The sequence below is a fragment of the Falco naumanni genome, chromosome 6 (assembly GCF_017639655.2).
Source record: "Falco naumanni isolate bFalNau1 chromosome 6, bFalNau1.pat, whole genome shotgun sequence".
In the NCBI taxonomy this organism is placed as follows: Eukaryota; Metazoa; Chordata; class Aves; order Falconiformes; family Falconidae; genus Falco; species Falco naumanni.
The window spans coordinates 65,096,527-65,115,078 of NC_054059.1; the positions used below are offsets into that span (position 1 = coordinate 65,096,527).

The 18,552-nt window shown below is 41.3% G+C and overlaps 1 protein-coding gene across 2 annotated transcripts in view; it reads left to right on the forward strand.

Moving 5' to 3' along the window:
* Positions 1-641: 641 nt before the first annotated feature.
* The window catches only part of SLC22A16 (solute carrier family 22 member 16), a 38,720-nt gene continuing 20,809 nt past the window's right edge, over positions 642-18,552 (forward strand). For both annotated transcript variants that reach the window (XM_040599064.1, XM_040599063.1), the window contains exon 1: positions 642-758. In XM_040599064.1, the coding sequence (XP_040454998.1) occupies positions 709-758 (50 nt within the window). In that variant the 5' untranslated portion in view covers positions 642-708. The remainder of the gene's footprint in view (positions 759-18,552) is intronic.

Here is an 18,552-nt window from a genome sequence, read left to right on the forward strand (position 1 = left end):
TAATACTGTTTTACATCGTGTGCTAAAACTATGAAAAAACCCCATGTAACAGATCCAAATAACAAAGCAGATTATGAGGCTACTAAAACCGATTTTTAATAACATTCAGATAATGTCCTGGGAAAAAACTGTTTATACCCTCCTTTGATTGAAAACGCCCATATGAAATACACTAGAGCCTAAATATGTTAGATTATAAATGATTGTCGCAGGAGGCTTTAAGCACATAATTGCCTCTTTTAATTTAGTTTTAACGTGGAAAGGAAGAGCGCGCTGCAGAAGCCGCCCGGCGGGACCCGTCCCTCAGCGGGAAGGCGCCGAGGCGGTCGCTCCGTGTGAGAGGAGCCGCTCGCTCCGGCGCGAAAGCCCCCCCGCAGGGGCACGGCCGCGGCGGCCCGTCTCCCCCGCGCACCGCCCTCCCGCTGCGGCCCAGGTAAGCCCGCCCGGCTGCCCCTGCCCGCCGGCGCCGTCCGCGCAGCGCTGGGGCGAGCGGGGCCGCCGGCCTGCGGCTCCCGCCCGTCCCGCCGGGGCCCGTCCCCGCGCGGCGGACGGTTGGCGGCGGGGCGGTGACCGTTAGCCCCGCCCCCCGCCCGCCCGCTGAGGGGCCGCGCGCGCCGTACCCCGCCGGGGGGGCGGGCCGGGCCGGTGCCTGTTCTCCGCACCGCCGGGACAGCGACGCCGAGGCTCCCGGCTCGCTGCCGCCCCGCCATGGCTCCCGGCTCCGAGCGGCTCTTCGACTCCCTGGGACACTTCGGCAGGTACCGGCGCGGCCCCGTCCCGTCCGAGCGGGCTGCGGCCCGCTGCCCCGCGCGCTCGCGCACGCGGGGACTGTCACACCCGCGCTCACGCGTCCCCGCGCGGGGAGCGAGGGACCCCCCCACACGGGGCAGGGTACGGCGGCTGCCGCCGGAGGGACCCGCGGGCACACGGGGGTGACAGAGGGAGACCGCGCCGTGCGTCGCGTGTGCTCGCGGTGCTGCACGTGCCGCCGGGGGTTCGCAGGCACAGGGGCGCACGCGCTCGGCGGGGCTGGCACACGCGGGACACGGCGCTGCGCCCCCGGCCACAAACACGCACTACACAGAGGGGCGCTGGCGCCTGTCTTCGCAGCACTGTGCACGCCCCCACATATAGCCCTCCATACATACGCCGTGACCCGTGCGGCGCACACGCGCTATGCATGCACACGCGCTATGCACGCACAGCTGTATATACGCCACGTTCCCATTTGCACCCGCACGCTACTTGTTCACACACAGGCTCGCACGCCTGTAGGCACCGTGCGCATTCATATGCGCTGTGCATGCAGTCATGCGTGTTCATGTGTGTGCACTCTCAGGCGCTTAACGTTCACACATTTCTTGCACCTGTGAGCGTGCACACGCATGCATACACACATGCCCCAGCCCTGGAGGAGCCCGTGTGCTTCAGGGGTGACGGGAGGGTACAAGCAGTACGGACAGGAGTATTGCAAGGGGCACAGACAGGCTGTTTCTGCATAGGGGCACAGGCTTGCTGTGCGTGACAGATGGTGTGTTTTTATTGAGGTTGGGCTTACTGCATGTGAAACATGGATATGGAGTATATGTATATATATTTATCAGCAAGGGATTATCTCTATTGGTAAATAGTGTGATGTGTGGTGGTGAGTTTTCCTCAGTGTGGTTTGTGGCTATGATGTGTGCGTAGACAGGCCTGGGTTGGTTAGATGGGATAAACAGATGTGGTGTGTATGCTTCTGTAGCTGTGGATGCAGGGCTGGTATATGAGACTCTGTTTATAGCAGGTAACAGAGAAGAAATGTTTGGCAGGGAAACAATATTTTAGAGGATATGGGGTGTAAGCCTGAGAGGCACACATCCTCACAGTGGGTTCTGTCCTGTACTTCCATGATGCTCTGATCAGTATGGATTTTGCAGGCACATACTCCTCAGAGCAGAATGGAGTTGCAGAACAGCTGGAATAGACCCACATGTCACAGTTTGGCTGCAGGTTCAAGTTGTCGAATTGCAGTGATGCGCTTTCTAGCTGTCACCCGGGGCTAGCCTAACCCACAGCGCTGATCTGCTCTCTATGGGGGGCAGGCAGGAGCAGCATTTTGAACACAGGCTGGGAGCTCTTTTTAATGGTAGAAGTGCATACCTGAACTCTACAGCAGAATATGCTCTTAATATTGTGTGCAGGCAGTAGTGGTGGGTATCGATAGCCTATGCAGATGATTAGGATGGAAAGATTTTTTCTTTGCTTAACTGGGACCTATGCTTAAATTACATGTTTGTCTAAGCTGTGACTTACGTTCATATCTATCGGAACAATACCTCATTCATTATCAGTTCTGGGTCAGCAACAAAAATAACCTTGCTCTATGTGAACTTGGAGAGAATTCCTAGCAATCAGTTCCTAGCATCGTTTATTTTGCTGTTGCTGTTCTGTCTTGTGTGCTCTTTGTGGAAAGCAGGCACTTGGCACTGGTTACTGAAATAACATGGAAGTAGTTATGTGTAACTACCAAATTAGGTTTCCAACTTGAGAACATTCATCAATACTTTAGATAAAGTCTTCACAACTACTTCTTGCAATTAAAGGCAGAACAATTCTACAGTGATAACCTCACATCCAGGGGCAAGTTTATTTGAGATGCAGTTCAGTAGGAGTTGCTTTAGATTTGGGACCTTTGAGATGAACTGCAGACCACCAAAATTTGTGTAGTCATGTTAGACTTATGGCTGTTCAAGATTTCAAAGACTACGTGCTAGAAGTGAGTATGATAGTGGCTTATGGTGAATGCAGCTGTTTAAAAAATGTTGTAAAAACCTCTTTTTAAAATCACCTGATACTGCTAGATAAATGTTCATACTTCATATAAAAAAATCTTGACTTTAACTATGAGGTTAGTTCTGGTTAGTTTTATGCACCATCATGGCGCTGACAGATTATCAGTCATTTCTTCAGTTCAGGCAATTCTTATAGGGCCCATATAACCTATGAACTACAAATAGATTCTGTAGATTTGCCGCAGTTGGATTCTGAGCAATCCAAGCATGACTGTTAGTATTTTGAGACTTGTTTGATTTTATTAAAATCTGACAGATGCAGTAAAGAATGGCCAGCTGTTTTCGTGTATATAAATATATACATTGAAAGACTATGTATGCATTATATATATGCGCAGTATATATAAGTATGCATTGTATACATGCAATATATATAATATGTAATATATTATATATATATAAGAATAATTCATATTTAGATAATATATAAACCTTTCACTTCAATTAAGATTGTGAATTTTGCAGAATTGATGTTAACATGGATGCTGACAATATTCTGCTTTCCGTTCGGGCTCTCATTCAGATGTCTCAGTGATGCTATAGTTCTTACGGGGGTCTTGAGACATGCATGAACAACCGTAAAAATGTAAGGGCTTCTGTATCCTTTGCTGTTAAAGGAGGGCTTGATGCCTGTCTTTGAATTTGGGCATGGGTAGCATCTGTGGCCTATAAATTCAAGCAGGTTGTTTTAAACATCGTTCTTGAGTCTGTCTCTGGAGCAATGACTGCTCACTCTTGCAGAGGTGAATGAGAAAGAAAAAAAAGAGTCCTGTCTGCCTCAGATGGCCTCATCTTTAATGAGCTGCCAGGCCTTAAAGCTGGCAATTTACCTGCCTTGAACGGTACCCTTCTCCCATGCAGCAGTTCCTGCCAGACGGTGCTTATGGGCTCACCTTCTCTGCCCCCTGCCCCTTCCCCAGCCCCTGCCTGCCCACCCAGTCCAGCCGCACAAACCCACCGAGGGGCCTGTCAGGGAGGGAGGAGAGAGTCGGCCGCTGGCCGTGGCTGGCAGGCCCGGTACTGGGCAAGGGGAGACACGGCCAACAGGCATCGCGGTTGGCAGCACAGTGTGTGGGCAGCAGGGAGGCATGCCTTAGGAGCGGGCTGGCTGGCTCATGCTGCCTGCACTTCTAGTTCCCAGGTAAAGTAAAGGACTTCTAATAACTTTAATGACTTTAATCCACCATCAGGACACAGAACTTAATTGCCTGGTAGCTGCTGAGAAACAGTCTATGTATTTTGCAGCTCTGATCCACAGCATGACAAAAGTGCAGAACAGAGACATGATCTAATCAGGAATAGCTGTCTAGAGAGAAATCTGGCAGGGTACCTCTTATCCTAAGTGTGGATGTGAGTAAGGATTTGATTTCCCAGCTGGAATGTCTGGTAGCTATGAGATGCATCTTACATGGTACATAGAGTTTTCCCTGTGATTTACAGTTTTCAAATCTTGGCTTATGCTTAGGTAAAAGCAGGTGGTGAAAATTGTCAGGGAGAGAGGGGAAGACTGGGTGTCACTGATGCTATTTCCAGGTGTTGTAATGAAATATTTCCAGAATCTTTTGCAAAGTTGGCTTTTTTTTTTTTTTTTTAAATACTCTGTCTTTTGCAAAGTTGAGTAAGTTACCCCGATTTTCAAATGTTGATTTTATAAATAATGTATTTACTAGCAGTTAGACTATCTAATAGATTAACAGTGACTGCTCTTTGTCTTTGCTGAAATGTTTGTGTATTTGTTCAGTTTTGAACATCTTTACATTGTTGTTTTACATGAACTTGTTGCCTGGTCAGTGGAGTTGCTATGATTTGGACTTTAGAAGCAACCAATACAAGGGTTAGTAATGGTTGCTGCGAGGGGGAGAGAAGCAGGACAGGCTGCCTGTTTGGATAGGGTGCTCACCTGTTGCAGCCAAACATGGTGTTTAGTAGCGATTAATACACTTACCAACAGTTTCAACATTTTCTATTAATTTCCCTGGAACTTTTCTGGTGTTCATAAATAGACCAGAGACTATGCTTAACTTTTGAAAAAAAAATGACTTTTGTAGAGATTCTTTCAATGGACTCTTACAATGCAGACCCTGCCAGTCAGTGCTATAGCAGCAATATTTGAACACAGTGCTAATGCCATTTGTCTTCTCCCTGCCCTGTAGGGCTCTTCTAAAATCCTACACCAAAGGGTCTGTCTTTTCACATCTCAGAATGTTTCCAGGCTCCTATTTTAATGCTGATGCCCTTATCCTCTCTCTTGTTTCAAAGCTCACAGCTCTTGTGATCAAATTACGTCTTCTGCAAATTGTGATGTGTACATGTTACTTCCAGGAATTCTTGGGTTTGTATCAAATAACAGAGAGTCCCAAGTATCTCAAGGATTGTGCTTACCATTATTTTTTTTTCCACAAAAAGAAAATAAGAATACTTTCAAGCAATGATTTTTCAAACTTAGATATTTTATGGATGTCTTGAAAGGTTCTTCCCCAACAAAAATACATTTTTCAACTAGAAAAGTGTACTTGCTGGACATGCAAAGGAATTGGTTTTCCTTTTCCAAGTTAGTATGGAGAAACAGGCAATCCTCTACAGCATTTGAACAGATGATTAGCTTTAACTTAGAAAATGGAAACATTACAAGCTTTTTCTGAAATACTAATACATTTAGTTGTTTAGCACATCCTACACAAAATTAATATTTTAAAATAATTTAATGTGAATTTCTGTCTAAGCTTTGGGCACTTTCCTGAAGATAAGCGAAATACTGTGGTCTAGAGCTTGTTCTAAAAAAATGTTTTTTCCCCATATACAAGCTACTTTATACAGTGGAAAAGTTTATCACATATCTGTCATTCAGTTTTCAAAACGTATCAGTGGACAGCTGTTTGTGTTTACTGGAATGTGCCAGTAGAAGAATCTCAAATCTAAGTCCTCCTTTGGCTCCTAGTCAGGGGTGGTGTTTGACAGAAACACTTGATAAATGTTCTTCAACTTTATAACTATGCTATATTATAACATCGAGTCAGTTTGTGCTCATCTCAGATGTTCATACAATAAAATAAGTGGACTTGACTGCATTTCATTCCTCCCCCCCCCCCCCTTTTTTTTTTTTGGGGGGGGGGGGGGGGCATGTCTGGGTATTTTGCAAAGAGTACTTGATCCTGTTGGTTGTATGGCATCATAATAGCCTTGGAGAAGCAAGTCAAGCCGTGTGTTTTCACAGAACAGACTGTATCAGCTTAAACAAAGATCTTATTATCTATGCCTGACTAGGCAAAAGTAGAAATAGTCTCAAGACTCAGAACCAAAGTTGGGTACTGGCAAGTGCTCGTGGATAATGGTGGCAACACTAGCAGTGTGGTCTGCAAGATGTACTAACAGTATTTGCTGGGATCCAGGTCATGTTGGCGGCAATCTAATGCTGGATCTGCGTAGACAAAAGTGTACTGCATCAGAATGTGCTGGCAACCTCACCCAGCCTGTTTCTGGATTGAAAAAGTAGATTAAAAAGTAATTACACTAATAGAAAAATAACTAAATAAAACCAGGATGAAATTGCACTTGTAGTATCCATTACTTCTCCAAGGCTAAAACCTGCAATACAAGCAACACTCAAAACTAGTAGATCGGTTACAATTTGTAAAACAGCTGCTGAGATTCAACTGCCCCTCTGAAATGTTGGCAACCCCCCAGGGTGGCTTCTAGACAAATTGTAGCATGGACATAGTTGTGGCAGTGTGAGGCAGTTATCACACACATCAAGGATGATCAGCTGTTTCATCCCAGAATATTATGGTGTGAATGAAAAGGAAATAATAAGGCACTGCACAGTATTTTCCCTGTAATGCAATGCCTGGGCTTGGGATATCACTCCTATAAAAGCTCTGTCAATAATTTTCTCATAATGGTAATGATTTTCAGCAGTACTAAGATATCTCAAAGTTGGAAGGAAATGTTATATAAAAGGGCTTACTCATGGAAAGTTTGACCAGTTTATTGCATGAAGTGAAGTAATACAAGTGGAAAACAGCATTAAATTTAGAGAATTTTTCTAATGCCCCAGGAGCCTTCAGTAAATGCTGTGAAAATTTCTGTGCTACCATTTTGCTATACACAGCAAGAATGGGACTGAGATATACAGCTGACATTTTATTTAAGGTAGCTTGAGGCATGAAGCTATAGCAGCTGAGGAAGAACATGAGATTCTCAACTTCTGAGAAATATGGAAAAAAAAGCAAGACATAGAAAATATTAAATGAGGTAGCTAAGTCTTGGTTGCAAGGCCAAGACTGGAAAAAGCATGATTTCAAACTGTACAAGACAGAGATTTACAAGGGCTAATAATGATGGTTCATCTGTCAGATTGTCCGTATACTTCAAAAGAAATCTCAGCCATCTTTGAAAAATGCTGAAATACCTAGAGAGCTAATGTACACCTTAATATCATACATTGGCAGCCAAACTATAACGCTCATCTGACTCACAGCAAATGTTCTTTGAAAATCACATGCCATGAAAACGTGGTTTGAGGAATCTATAAGCACCATCCATTGGATCACAGACTGAACCCTTTTCTCAAGAAAAGGTTTTCATTAAGAGGTGAAGTTGTGTTTCCTCTTCCTAATATTTGGAGGCATTACTATTAGGTAACAGCATCAGAGGTGCAGCCTCAGCAGTGGTGCTGAGGCAGGAATACCAGACAAACCCTGGAGAATAGATGGAAAAGGCCTATAAGGCAGCGGGAAGTAGGAAGGAAGTGCCGAAAAGGTGCTTTGAAAAACCAGAAATGATCTCCTGCTCTGTGAAGAGCAATCAGCAGCACACTTTGGATGGAGCTCGGTTCCATTTAAATGTGTTATATCCGTGATGGCCTGGACTTTCCAGTCATATTGTGACTTCTTTCTCCTAAGTTGTGAAAGAAATTTGAAAGTATCTTAAGTTCCTACCTGATAGCTTTGTGTAAGTCTATGCTAGCTGTATGGGGAAATCAGCTGTCCAAATCGAGGCACTAGTGAGCTCATCTCACTTAACCTTACAAGCCTATAGTATAAACTTCAGATATCTGCATTTGTCACCTTGTCAAGGGGGAGAATTAAATCCTTTAAGGGCATGATCCATCTGTCTTACTTTCATTGAGTGATTTAGGACAAGGTAAGTGATGGTGGTGGTTCATCTGTGGTTCCTCACTGCTTGAAAAGAGGATCTAGGTAAGTAGTATGGATGTATATGCATACTGTATACAGTATATTGCATCCAAGTATACAGTATGCATGCAGATTCATTACTTTAAACCTAAATTAACTATTTGCGTACAGTATACATGCAGATTCTGTAAACCTAAGTTAACTATATAAGGCTTAACTAGAAGGCTGGGATGTGGGAAATGCTGCTGGCAGGACACTTTCGGTGTTACATTAGCCAGCATCTCAAGACAATGTGAAGCTGATACCAAGATCCTTGCATGGCTCTGCTGTCAGACAACAAAAAAACCTGTCACATATGCATCAATATGACTGTTACAATGCTTGCTACCTTGTTGACTTTCCATCAGCTATCCTTGCTGTCAGTTCCTTGAATACAGGTAATTCCAGGAAGGACTGACTTAGGTGAACTGTTAAATTGAAAGCTTTAAGATCAGAGAAATAAGAGAGAGATCAAGGCTGTTCTGAAAACATGGAAATCCCAAAGGTATGGAAAGTGAGGGAATAAAACCTGCAACTTCCTGAGAAGGAAAAAGGAAGATTAATGCAATCATTTAGAACTTATGAAGTAGTCAAAAATACATTTTTTCAGCCTTTGAATTGCAAGCATAGATCTCAGCGTCCTTGGTGAAAAATTGGAAAACATTAGAGGAGGCCCAGAGGAGGGCCAGGAAGATGATCAGAGGGCTGGGGCACCTCTCCTGTGAAGACAGGCTGAGAGAGCTGGGGTTGTTCAGCATGAAGAAGGGAAGGCTCCAGGGAGACCTTACTGCAGCCTTTCAGTACCTAAAGGAGGCCTATAAGAAAGCTGGAGACAGACATTTTAGTAGGGCCTGTAGCGATAGGACAAGGGGTAATGGTTTTAAACTGAAAGATGGTAGCTTTAGGTTAGCTATTAGGAAAAAAATCTTCACTGTGAGGGTGGTGAGACACTGGAACAGGTTTCCCGGAGAAGCTGTGGATGCCCCATCCCTGGGAGTGTTCCAGGCCAGGCTGGATGGGGCTGTGAGCAACCTGGTCTGGTGGAAGGTGTCCCTGCCCGTGGCAGGGGCCTGAAAGTAGATCTTTAAGGTCCCTTCCAACCCAAACCATTTTATGATTACTAATAATATTCATTTAGCCCTTGTTCTATGAATAAATATTACCATTTCTGTGATGTAATATTTCATTTGATGGATGTGTGTTTAGTGCTAGAGAGAAAGTCAAATACAAAAGAGAAAACATGAGCAATAATAGATAAGCAATATCTGAAGGCGTTCTCTAACACAAAGCCATTTGATATATGGTGAAATTATAGTGATGACACCACATTTCATTTAAATAATTTATATTAATGGCTTATATTCCAGAACAAATTATTGATTGGATTTTTTTTCCTGCATCTTTGGAACTAGTTAAGTTAATAGAGCTGGGAAATACCATAAACTTCTTATAGTTCCACCCTTCTGAGGGCAAGAATTTGTTTTAGTCCCAGGGTCAGAGCAACTGGGACCTCATCTCCCTTACAGTTGTATTTTAAGCTTTTCGGAGAACTGTTGTCCTTTGTAGATCAGTGTAGCCAAGCTCAGTTCTGTCTCACCCATTGAAAACAGAGAGGGAATTTGGTACAAAAATAGATTTATGTAGAAGAATCCCAGATGTTCTGATCAGAATCCAGCTGCTTTAATTTATGTAAGGTTAGGAAACAGCATTATTCCAGATTATTCCCTTGTATGAACTACTGTAAGAGAAAGACTCAAGAAAAGAACCTGACAGTACTGTGGAAGTATAAGCAGGTAGAATAGCATTACAGAATATATTTACTAAGAGGTCAAAGTGCATTCTTAGCCTTGGAAACAGTCAAATCTGTAATTTGCATTTCTTTGTTTTTAATGTAAATTACTTCCATTTTTAACAGTTTAAAGAAAAAGGCAGTAGCATCATATTCCTTGAATGACAGGAAATGAAAAGGTTGCTTTTCACTAAGAAATCAAGAACAATTTAGAATAACTCAGTGTGTTGGTCACAGAAGAGACAAATGACCAATAAAAATAATGAAAATGTATTTTCTTTGGGAAGATCAATAATGGTATTAAGATTTTTGACTTGTCTTCTTTAGAGAGCATGTAGAAAAGCTCTTTGTCCAGTTAAAATCAAAGGCAGTTATGTCACATATTCAAGTTCTATTAAATCAACTTTCGGCATTTCATTCTATTTTATATACTTTACAATGTGTAAATCTCTCTGAGGAGAGAAAACACAAATATTTTTCTTGTCCTGTGAAGACACAGGCTAGCCAAACAAATACCCAAGACTGAAACTGGTAGGAGATATAAATAAACAAAAATTCGATAGAAGTTCATGACCAGGCTGCTAATCAAAACAAAATAAACTCAAAAGCTCTCCAGTGGAATTTAATCATTTAATACAGTCTTATCATCGGGGAGATTCCCATGACCATTTTGGGAGGAAGGGTTGAGGACTTCTAGGCAAACAGTGGGTTACACATCTGCAATGAAGAGGAACAGTGTGGAGGGAAGGTGAGCTACAAACCTGCAACAGAAGCTGAGAGTCCTCTTGTGCTCAGTAGCATTCTTTTATGTGCATTTAGAGATAACCTGCCTTGCCTTGGAGAAGATGGCCTGTCAGGGATCCTAACCTGGCCGAGCAGGAGCGTGGGTGGGACAGAGTAGCTGAACTTGCAAGAGCCTCTGAACACTGATCATCAGTGTAGACTCCCGAAAAGAGTGGAAGAAGGGAGCTATGTCTTACACCTCTTTGGTGTTCTAACTGATCTTTAACAAAAGTCGGTAGAAGTTACAAGCTACTCTGTTACACAAAGAGAGAAAAGCTGTTGGTGTGGAGGCTGTTTTCCTTTTGAATGTAGAATGTAGCTGATAAATACGGATGTGCAAACGCAAGTTTAATAGAAGACAATACTTAGACCATACCAGACTGTGCATTAAATTGCATCTCTTTTCTTCGAGCTGTAGAATTGTAGAATTACAAGTGTAGAATTCTGTACAGGTAGAATTGCAACTTGCTGTGTTCTCTTTGGCAGCAAAGAATCTCTGGCTGAAACCAAGTTACTTTTCCTAAAGTGATACCTTGATTTACGTGTTGACTTTGTCCCAAATTTTAGAAGACAGTATTATCTGACACTTACTTCCCTAAATGTAGAATTTTTTAAAGTGATAATTACTTACTTCTTTTTTTTCAGTGAAATATTCCTAAAAAGCTAGTAGGACAAAGGTGTCTGCTTAAGCTTTCCTGTTTTGCTCTTGATGAAGAGTCACTGTAGTGAAAGTCAGAATTAACAAAAGGACATTGCAAGAGTTGCAAATGGGGCCAGGGAGAGTAAAATGACCCATTATCCAGGTGATGCAATGCTTTTGTAGCCCATAGAAATAGATTAAATCATTGTAATCATATTTGAGGCTGTAAAAGTAGTGCTAGGGATAAAATTATTGCTTATATTAAGGAAGACCGAAACAACAGAGCAACCCAAAATTCCATGACATTTCTATCAAATATTTACAGAAATGGTGTAAACATAATTTGATCCACAGAGCTAATATTCCTTATTATTTCTAATTGAAAACTTGGAAGATGCTAATATGTGCTGGAATGGCTACAGACGTTTGCTGGGAAAGTGATATCCAGTATTCTTAAATTAATTATGCAGATTTCTTACTTGTTTCACCTTTTCCCATGAGAACTTTCAGAAACTTGTAAGAATGAGAAATTTTACAATCATTTTGCAAGCAAGGAGGAATTATATTTCTGATATAGAAATTTAAAGCCTTGGATAGTATGCTTAACAATATGTGTGGCATGGCATGAAGAGAATTTATGTAGACCTCAGACTGAAAATGAGCTGTCTGCATCCAAATCTGCTTAGGTATTACCATGAATAGGAAACAAAACGTTCTTAAAAAACATTATGACAATGGTAAGACCTATTTATTTTGCAAAATAGTCTTTGAAGAATAGATTGTTAGTTGCATGTATTCAGTCCACGTATTTGTACCTTCAGCTATACCAGATTCAGAGTTTTGCAATAGAAATATTTAAATAGAGTAACAAATACATAAAAACATAATTCATATGAAAACCAATTAGTTTTATTTCAGGAGTACAGACAGGGGAAAAAAAAAGATAAAATAAACCTAACTTCCATAGTTTGAACAAAGTAAATGAAATGTGTCATCAAGGTAAACAGCAGAAAACATCTGATTTCCGAAATGGGAAAAGAAGAATGAAATACAACAGTTTATATATGAAGTACTGCCTATGTCTATAATTAGATGGAATCTCAATAAAAACATTTAAATTCTATTAGACACTTTACAGATTATGATGTGAAATTATTTGCTTACATAAGCTGATAGAAACACTACAGCTTGGAAGAGAATTAAATACCCAGTTTGGATTTGTCCCCAAAAAAGAGGTTGAGCAAAATAAAGCAGTGTTACCGAAGATACTGGAATTGAATTTTCCCTGTGAGAAGTAATGCTAGTAATATATCATGCAGACAGAGTACATGCTAATTTTCTAAATGGTTGATGTTTATTAAAATGCTCTTTCTGGAATGGGAACATCCAAGTATAGAGCCTGAGGTGTTACTGCTGTTCAAGTGTAACCACTCTGCTGTGTTTAGCACTGATCCAAATAATTCCAAAAGAAACCTAAATAACTTAAAACCTGCATGATCATGTTCTTTTTTTAATTAAATTACCTGATATATACCATTGACACAGGTAAAGCAGAAAGGACAAGTGGATAACTAGAATGAAACAGACTGACTCCAGCTTTGCCACTGGAAGGCATTGGAATTGCAGTTGCAGTCACAGTGCCTTGTTCCCAAGGCTTGCTGCTCCACTGGTATCTGCTGTAGCCCCAGCTGGAGCGGTGGCCTCGGGTTCAAGGACTGCTTTACTGGTACCGGTATGGGTGCAAATGTACCAGAATTCCAAAAAATTATTTCGTACCGATTTTGATATTTAAACAAAAGGCTGACCAGAAGAAAGGTAGAAATTAATGTGCACCATTTAACGTTTGACCGTTGCTTTTAGTGGTAATTTTAAATGTCCACTTCTTTTCTCCCTATTGGTGCTTTATTTCTACTATGATAAGATAGAAAATACAAATATGTGAAGGGGAAAACCTGCATTTTCTCCTCACAGCAAGCAAGCAAGAAGTTTGTGTGGCATTTGTTGTGCAGGCAGGTTTTGTAGATCTCTCTGTTCACTAGATAATCCATCTGTAGATGGATCCCTCCATGGCAGGTTATCTTCCTTTCACCTATGGAGCCTAGAGTATGGTGCAAGAGCTGTGCTAACCTATAATGTTGCCCAGCTGTTGCAAGTCCATTGTTGACTTCTCCAGATCCCTTGTAGTTTACACATGCAGAAAAGCTTGTGGATATAGCGCCAGCGATGAAATAGTTACCGCTCCCAGCAATGTGTTCCCCCTCAACCAGAAGTTACTTTCACAGTAAAGTCAGTAGTGGAATATGTGTGTGTAGCTTGGTTGTTTGCGTGCAAATCCAGAGCCTTTGTGTCTAGGCCAGTTCCGCTGTCAGTTGGACCAGGAGGCTGGGCGTTGGGCTGAACGGGCTGAGCCGTGAACATACTGTCCTGGCTGGCTCTCCCCGGGGGCAGTAATCCTTGGCACAGCAGCAGCAAGGAACACTGAGCACCTTCAATGGCAGCTGCCCTTTCTGCTGTGTGTGGCTGCCTGCAGATGAAAGCTATGCTACTAAACTGTTGAAAACCAGTAACGTTTACCAGCTGGATTATTTAGTCACAAGTGATGACAGAAACATAATGTGCCTGACTTAGTCAGAACCAAAGAACTGTGCCATTAATGGGGGAGGAGTATTTGAAAAGTACGGGCCCTAATTCTGTTGGTTGAATTAGCACTAATTCTTGATTTTTACAGTGAAGTTGCTTTCTTCATTTAAGTTGTTATATCAAATGTGCATTAATGAGCAGCCAACTAATTCTTCTTCTTGACCCTGATGAACAACTGCTGAGCTTGTCTTAATCAAAGGGAAACATGCATAGTAAGTTTAATGGGATAGAAGTGTTACAATTCTTCAGAGAATCATTTTTAAACGATTCTAAGAATTATTTTGTAAGTGTCTGTTGTTGGGTGACTGCATGTTGATGCACACATTGTCACCAGTGATGATACATAATTCCTGGGGCCTTTCTGATCCCTATAGACTTTCTTATTCCTGTTGCATCTGTGCTGTTGGTACATTTAAAATGGATATCCAACACAGCATCTGCTGCCTCTGCAAATAAATTCTGGAAGTAACCATCTTGGCTGAGACCAAGTCTTAGCATAGTTTAAACTGCCTTTAGGAGGGAAGGAAGTTTACATGTCACACTTTTAGTAAGTCAAATAAGGCCGTGTCTGTTCTATGTTTCAGGTTGCTTCCAAATCCACATCTCTGCACCACAGCAAAAATACTGCTCCTAGGTCTCATTCAGCTCCTTTCCTCTCAAAAAAAAATAAATGTGTAAGGGCAAGTGCATCACAGCTTTTTGGTTTAGAGTGGAAAGAATGCTGAATGGCTTTTCTCACATTAAAAAAAAACAACCAGGGTGGAATACAGAGGTGAAAGTGGTTACTTGAACACAAATTCTTTCAGAAATAGTAAATATCTGGAAATTTCTTTCCACTGAAGCCATCCTGTTGAGTCTGCACAGCACAACAAAAACATACTGTGTTTTCTGACTAAGCAATTTGCTAACAACATGGTTGAAACGACAAACAGTAAAAATAGCTCTTGTAAAACCTGTGGAATTGCACAAATCTTTTGCTAATCACAGAACAAGCCTTGTGACTCTACGCTACACTAAAAGAATTTTAAAATTTTTATATTAGCTTTTGATGAGTATCTAGTAATTTCCCTTTCCTCTCTTTGATGAACAGTCAAGGAAACAAATATCAGAAACATATTTTATTTAACATAAAATTAGTGTTTAACACCAAGTTTCAGCCCTGCTATGCACTGCAATAACTGACAGTGGTAAAAATACTTGGAGGCTGGGGAATTATTCTCTAACATATATGCAACAATGTCCATTTTAGGTATTTTTGCATGCCAGATGTAGCACTTTTCAAATAGAGTGGTGCTGACTATTTGCATGGATGCAATATCAATTGGATCAAGCAACTAATCTGGCTTGGTTTATTATTTTTAATCATCATTTATTTTGACTTTTTTTTTTCAAGTTAGATCCATTTCCCAGATAAAATTCACAGTGGTCCCACAAAAAGTAGCACCGCAACTGAGGATAGAGTGCACTATGTCTCAGGGGAAGAGTAAACAGTGGGAAAGGAGAAGGGAGAAAATATCTCAGAGATCTTACAGTGTCACAGAGATGTTGCATCATGAGACTACAGCCAGAACGACAGTGGTCTGAGATCTAGTTCATTATCTTTATGGAAGAATATTTCTTCAGATACTGACATTATGATACTATCAGTTGCTTTTCTTACTGGTGAGATGTTAAAACTTGTGCAGAGGAGTTAGAAAACTTAAAAGTCTTTTTTACTATAAGCTGTAAACTGAAAAAAGAATAACTGGGAAGAAATTTGATGGAACTATTTTAAGAAAGACTGCAACATTTTCATGTTGTGTCTTGCTCAAGCTTTTGTGAAGACAGTTTTATGCTCATTTGACTTCTGGCATGCATTAAGCATCTCTATACCGGAGCAGTAACCTACAAAGTCTTCTTGACTTCTATATTTGACACTCCTGGCAAGAGTGGCGAAATGTACTTGCCAAACAATTATCTCCCATGGCATGTCACTGAAGAGATGGAAAAACACTGAGAGAGATTATCATACCTTTTAGGACAGTCATCATGTTCACAGATCTTAAAAAAATGCAAAAAGTGTGTTTTTAGAAAGAAAAAAAGTGAAATAGGTTATTAAAAACTACTGTTTGCAACAATCTGTTATATAATCTGATGTGTGCTTGTGAAGATAACTGACATGTAAAATACCCTTGCTAAAAGCTGCCCTTTTTGAGATCAGTCAAGAAAAATAGATCACAGACTTTGCTTTCTTTTGGTGAATTTCAAGCATATTTATTGCTTCTGCAATGATGTGTTCTTACTATTTGGTGCATGAGCAGCAGTATTTCTAACTTCAGGGAAATTTAACTTTTGAAATGGAGTTCGGTGAGGTTACTTTAAGGATTATATTATGTTTGTCTGCAATAGAGAGATTTAAGCATAGTAATAAAGGAGTTTCTTATCAATCCAGTGTTCTTAAATTCAGAATTTGGGAGAAAAGTTAATAATTTACAAGTAGGTAGGTAGCAAGGACAGCATAGACTTTAAGCTGCACCTCAGGGTCAGTGAAGTGTTTGACCTGTATACGTTCTGGTGTGACCTCCTGCCCCAGCACAGCCTGCTGCAGGGGCTGCTCCAGGCTTCCCGAGCAGGAGCAGCAGTGGTCCCCCCAGCACCAAGGCCTCCTACAAAGAGGAGAAGCTGCTCAGCTGTCACGTGAGCATGGGCCAAGAAGCAGCCCCAGGGTTTTAAGATTGGGAAGAGCATTGACAAGGCCACCACAAAAGGGCTGAGGTAAAACTCATGCACCAAAGGTCCAAAGGGAGTGATCCCAGGCTAGCAATAGAGCAGGCAGCAGCTTTATGTTCTCGTCACTCAGCACTGTTTGCTGCCGCAACCTCTGTTCCAGCAAACCTGTGTCTACCGTGAGGCTGGGCCTGGATCTTCCTCTGTCCCTTTTCAATCTTCAGCTGTTCTGGAAAACCAAGTTCAATGCATCTATAGTATTCTCGCATGCCAAGTATCATCCTTCCTGCATACATTTCATGCTTTCTATATGTTGTCACTAATGGCCTAATTAATTCCTTTTTGTTGACTATGCCAGTTAACAAATTTCCTGACCTCTGCGCAACTGATCTTTCTAGAAGAAAAGCTCTTTCTACCCGAAAAGCTCTTTCTACCCACAGGAGATTCTCAGCAACTCGTAAGGTTGGGCTTTTCAGTCTAGCATCAGTCGTGATGATGTTACAACACTACTGTAGTTGGCGATGAATTTTGCCTTCATAGAAAAAGAGGGCTTTCAGGATATTTCTTGTGTGGTTTTTATATATATACATACACAGAGAGAGTCTTAGCTAGCCCATTGTGGAATTTTACTGGAGAGAGCGGTAGATAGTTTATACAGCCAGGGGAGCAGCCTGTTAATGTGGTGTGGGATGCCTTCAGCCACTGGTGCTGCCAGACACTTCTCTAACTTCGTATCAGGCTTTATTCTCCCCTATTCCTGGTCCACAGCTTTTTTATTGAGCAGTTAGAGGTTAAAAACTGCAGTGCAATCCATCCTGCAGGATTCTACAACAACATGGCCATTTTGCTGCAAAAACATGCTTTCCTGTTCTTAAACAAAGTCATAAACAGCATAAATTATGTCTATTACTGTATGTCTGACATTCTGTTTGAATTCTTGTGTTTGCTTAGTGTAAATGATGCGAATTGGGTAAGAAAAATAGTGATAATAGAGAGTCGATTTCTTCATTGGAACTGAGTAAGATCTTCATAACATTGAAAATGGAAGAACGTTTTTACAAGGATCAGTTCTAGTTTTAAGTTAAACTCTTGAAAGATGGGTGAAATATGACATGACACAGATACTTCTTTAAAATAAATCCTTTATTGCTTTTTATAGAGGTGGAAATTGTTCTATAGGACACAAAAAATGGGGAAAGGATAAGGGACTAATTTATATAGTTTTAGAAAGTAACTGGAGAGGGATAACTGATAATTCTGTGCAACAAAGTGCTAAAAGACAAGGAAAATTTATTCAAGGTTGCACAAGGATGTTTTATAAGCTGCTAATAGTTTTACACTGGAAAGGGGGACATCAAGATTAGATTTAATGAGAAACTTTCCAAAAGAAAGATTTGACAGTGGAGCAGTCTGTCAAAATGGTTATTGAAGTACGATCACAAGAAGTTCAGGAAGACATAAGATAAAACTCCCAGGGGAGCAGTTAGTGCAGAGATTAGCTAGACCTGATCCAACTCATAGCTCTGGTGATGCTCTTGGGATTTGTTTTTTTTTAAAAAATAATGTAGTGCATTGGTCATACCATCTTCTCAGTCTGTTTGCTTAAAAGTTGTTACCTTTTTTCAAGCATCTCAAACAAGAAAGGGCATAAATACATTTTTCCTGCTCACTCTTACTGGGTAGAAGAGAAATGATGAACCTGATATTTCTTGTGCTGTGAGACCTAATTAGGGAACTCAAGAAGAATGTGTGGCAGTTTGAAATTATTTCATTCTTCCTCTGTCTGGGAAATACAAACTGGGCTATCTAACACTGCACTTTCCTGATGAATAATGACAGATACTGCAAATACTGGGGATTGTGCTTCCAAGTATGCCACTTTTTATTAGCTGGTAGAAGATGTAACTGCACAGCTTGTAAGGGTTTAATTTGCTAATTTGCTAGAGGTCTTCTAGTTCTGATGTCAGTCATTCTGTGTACTGCAAC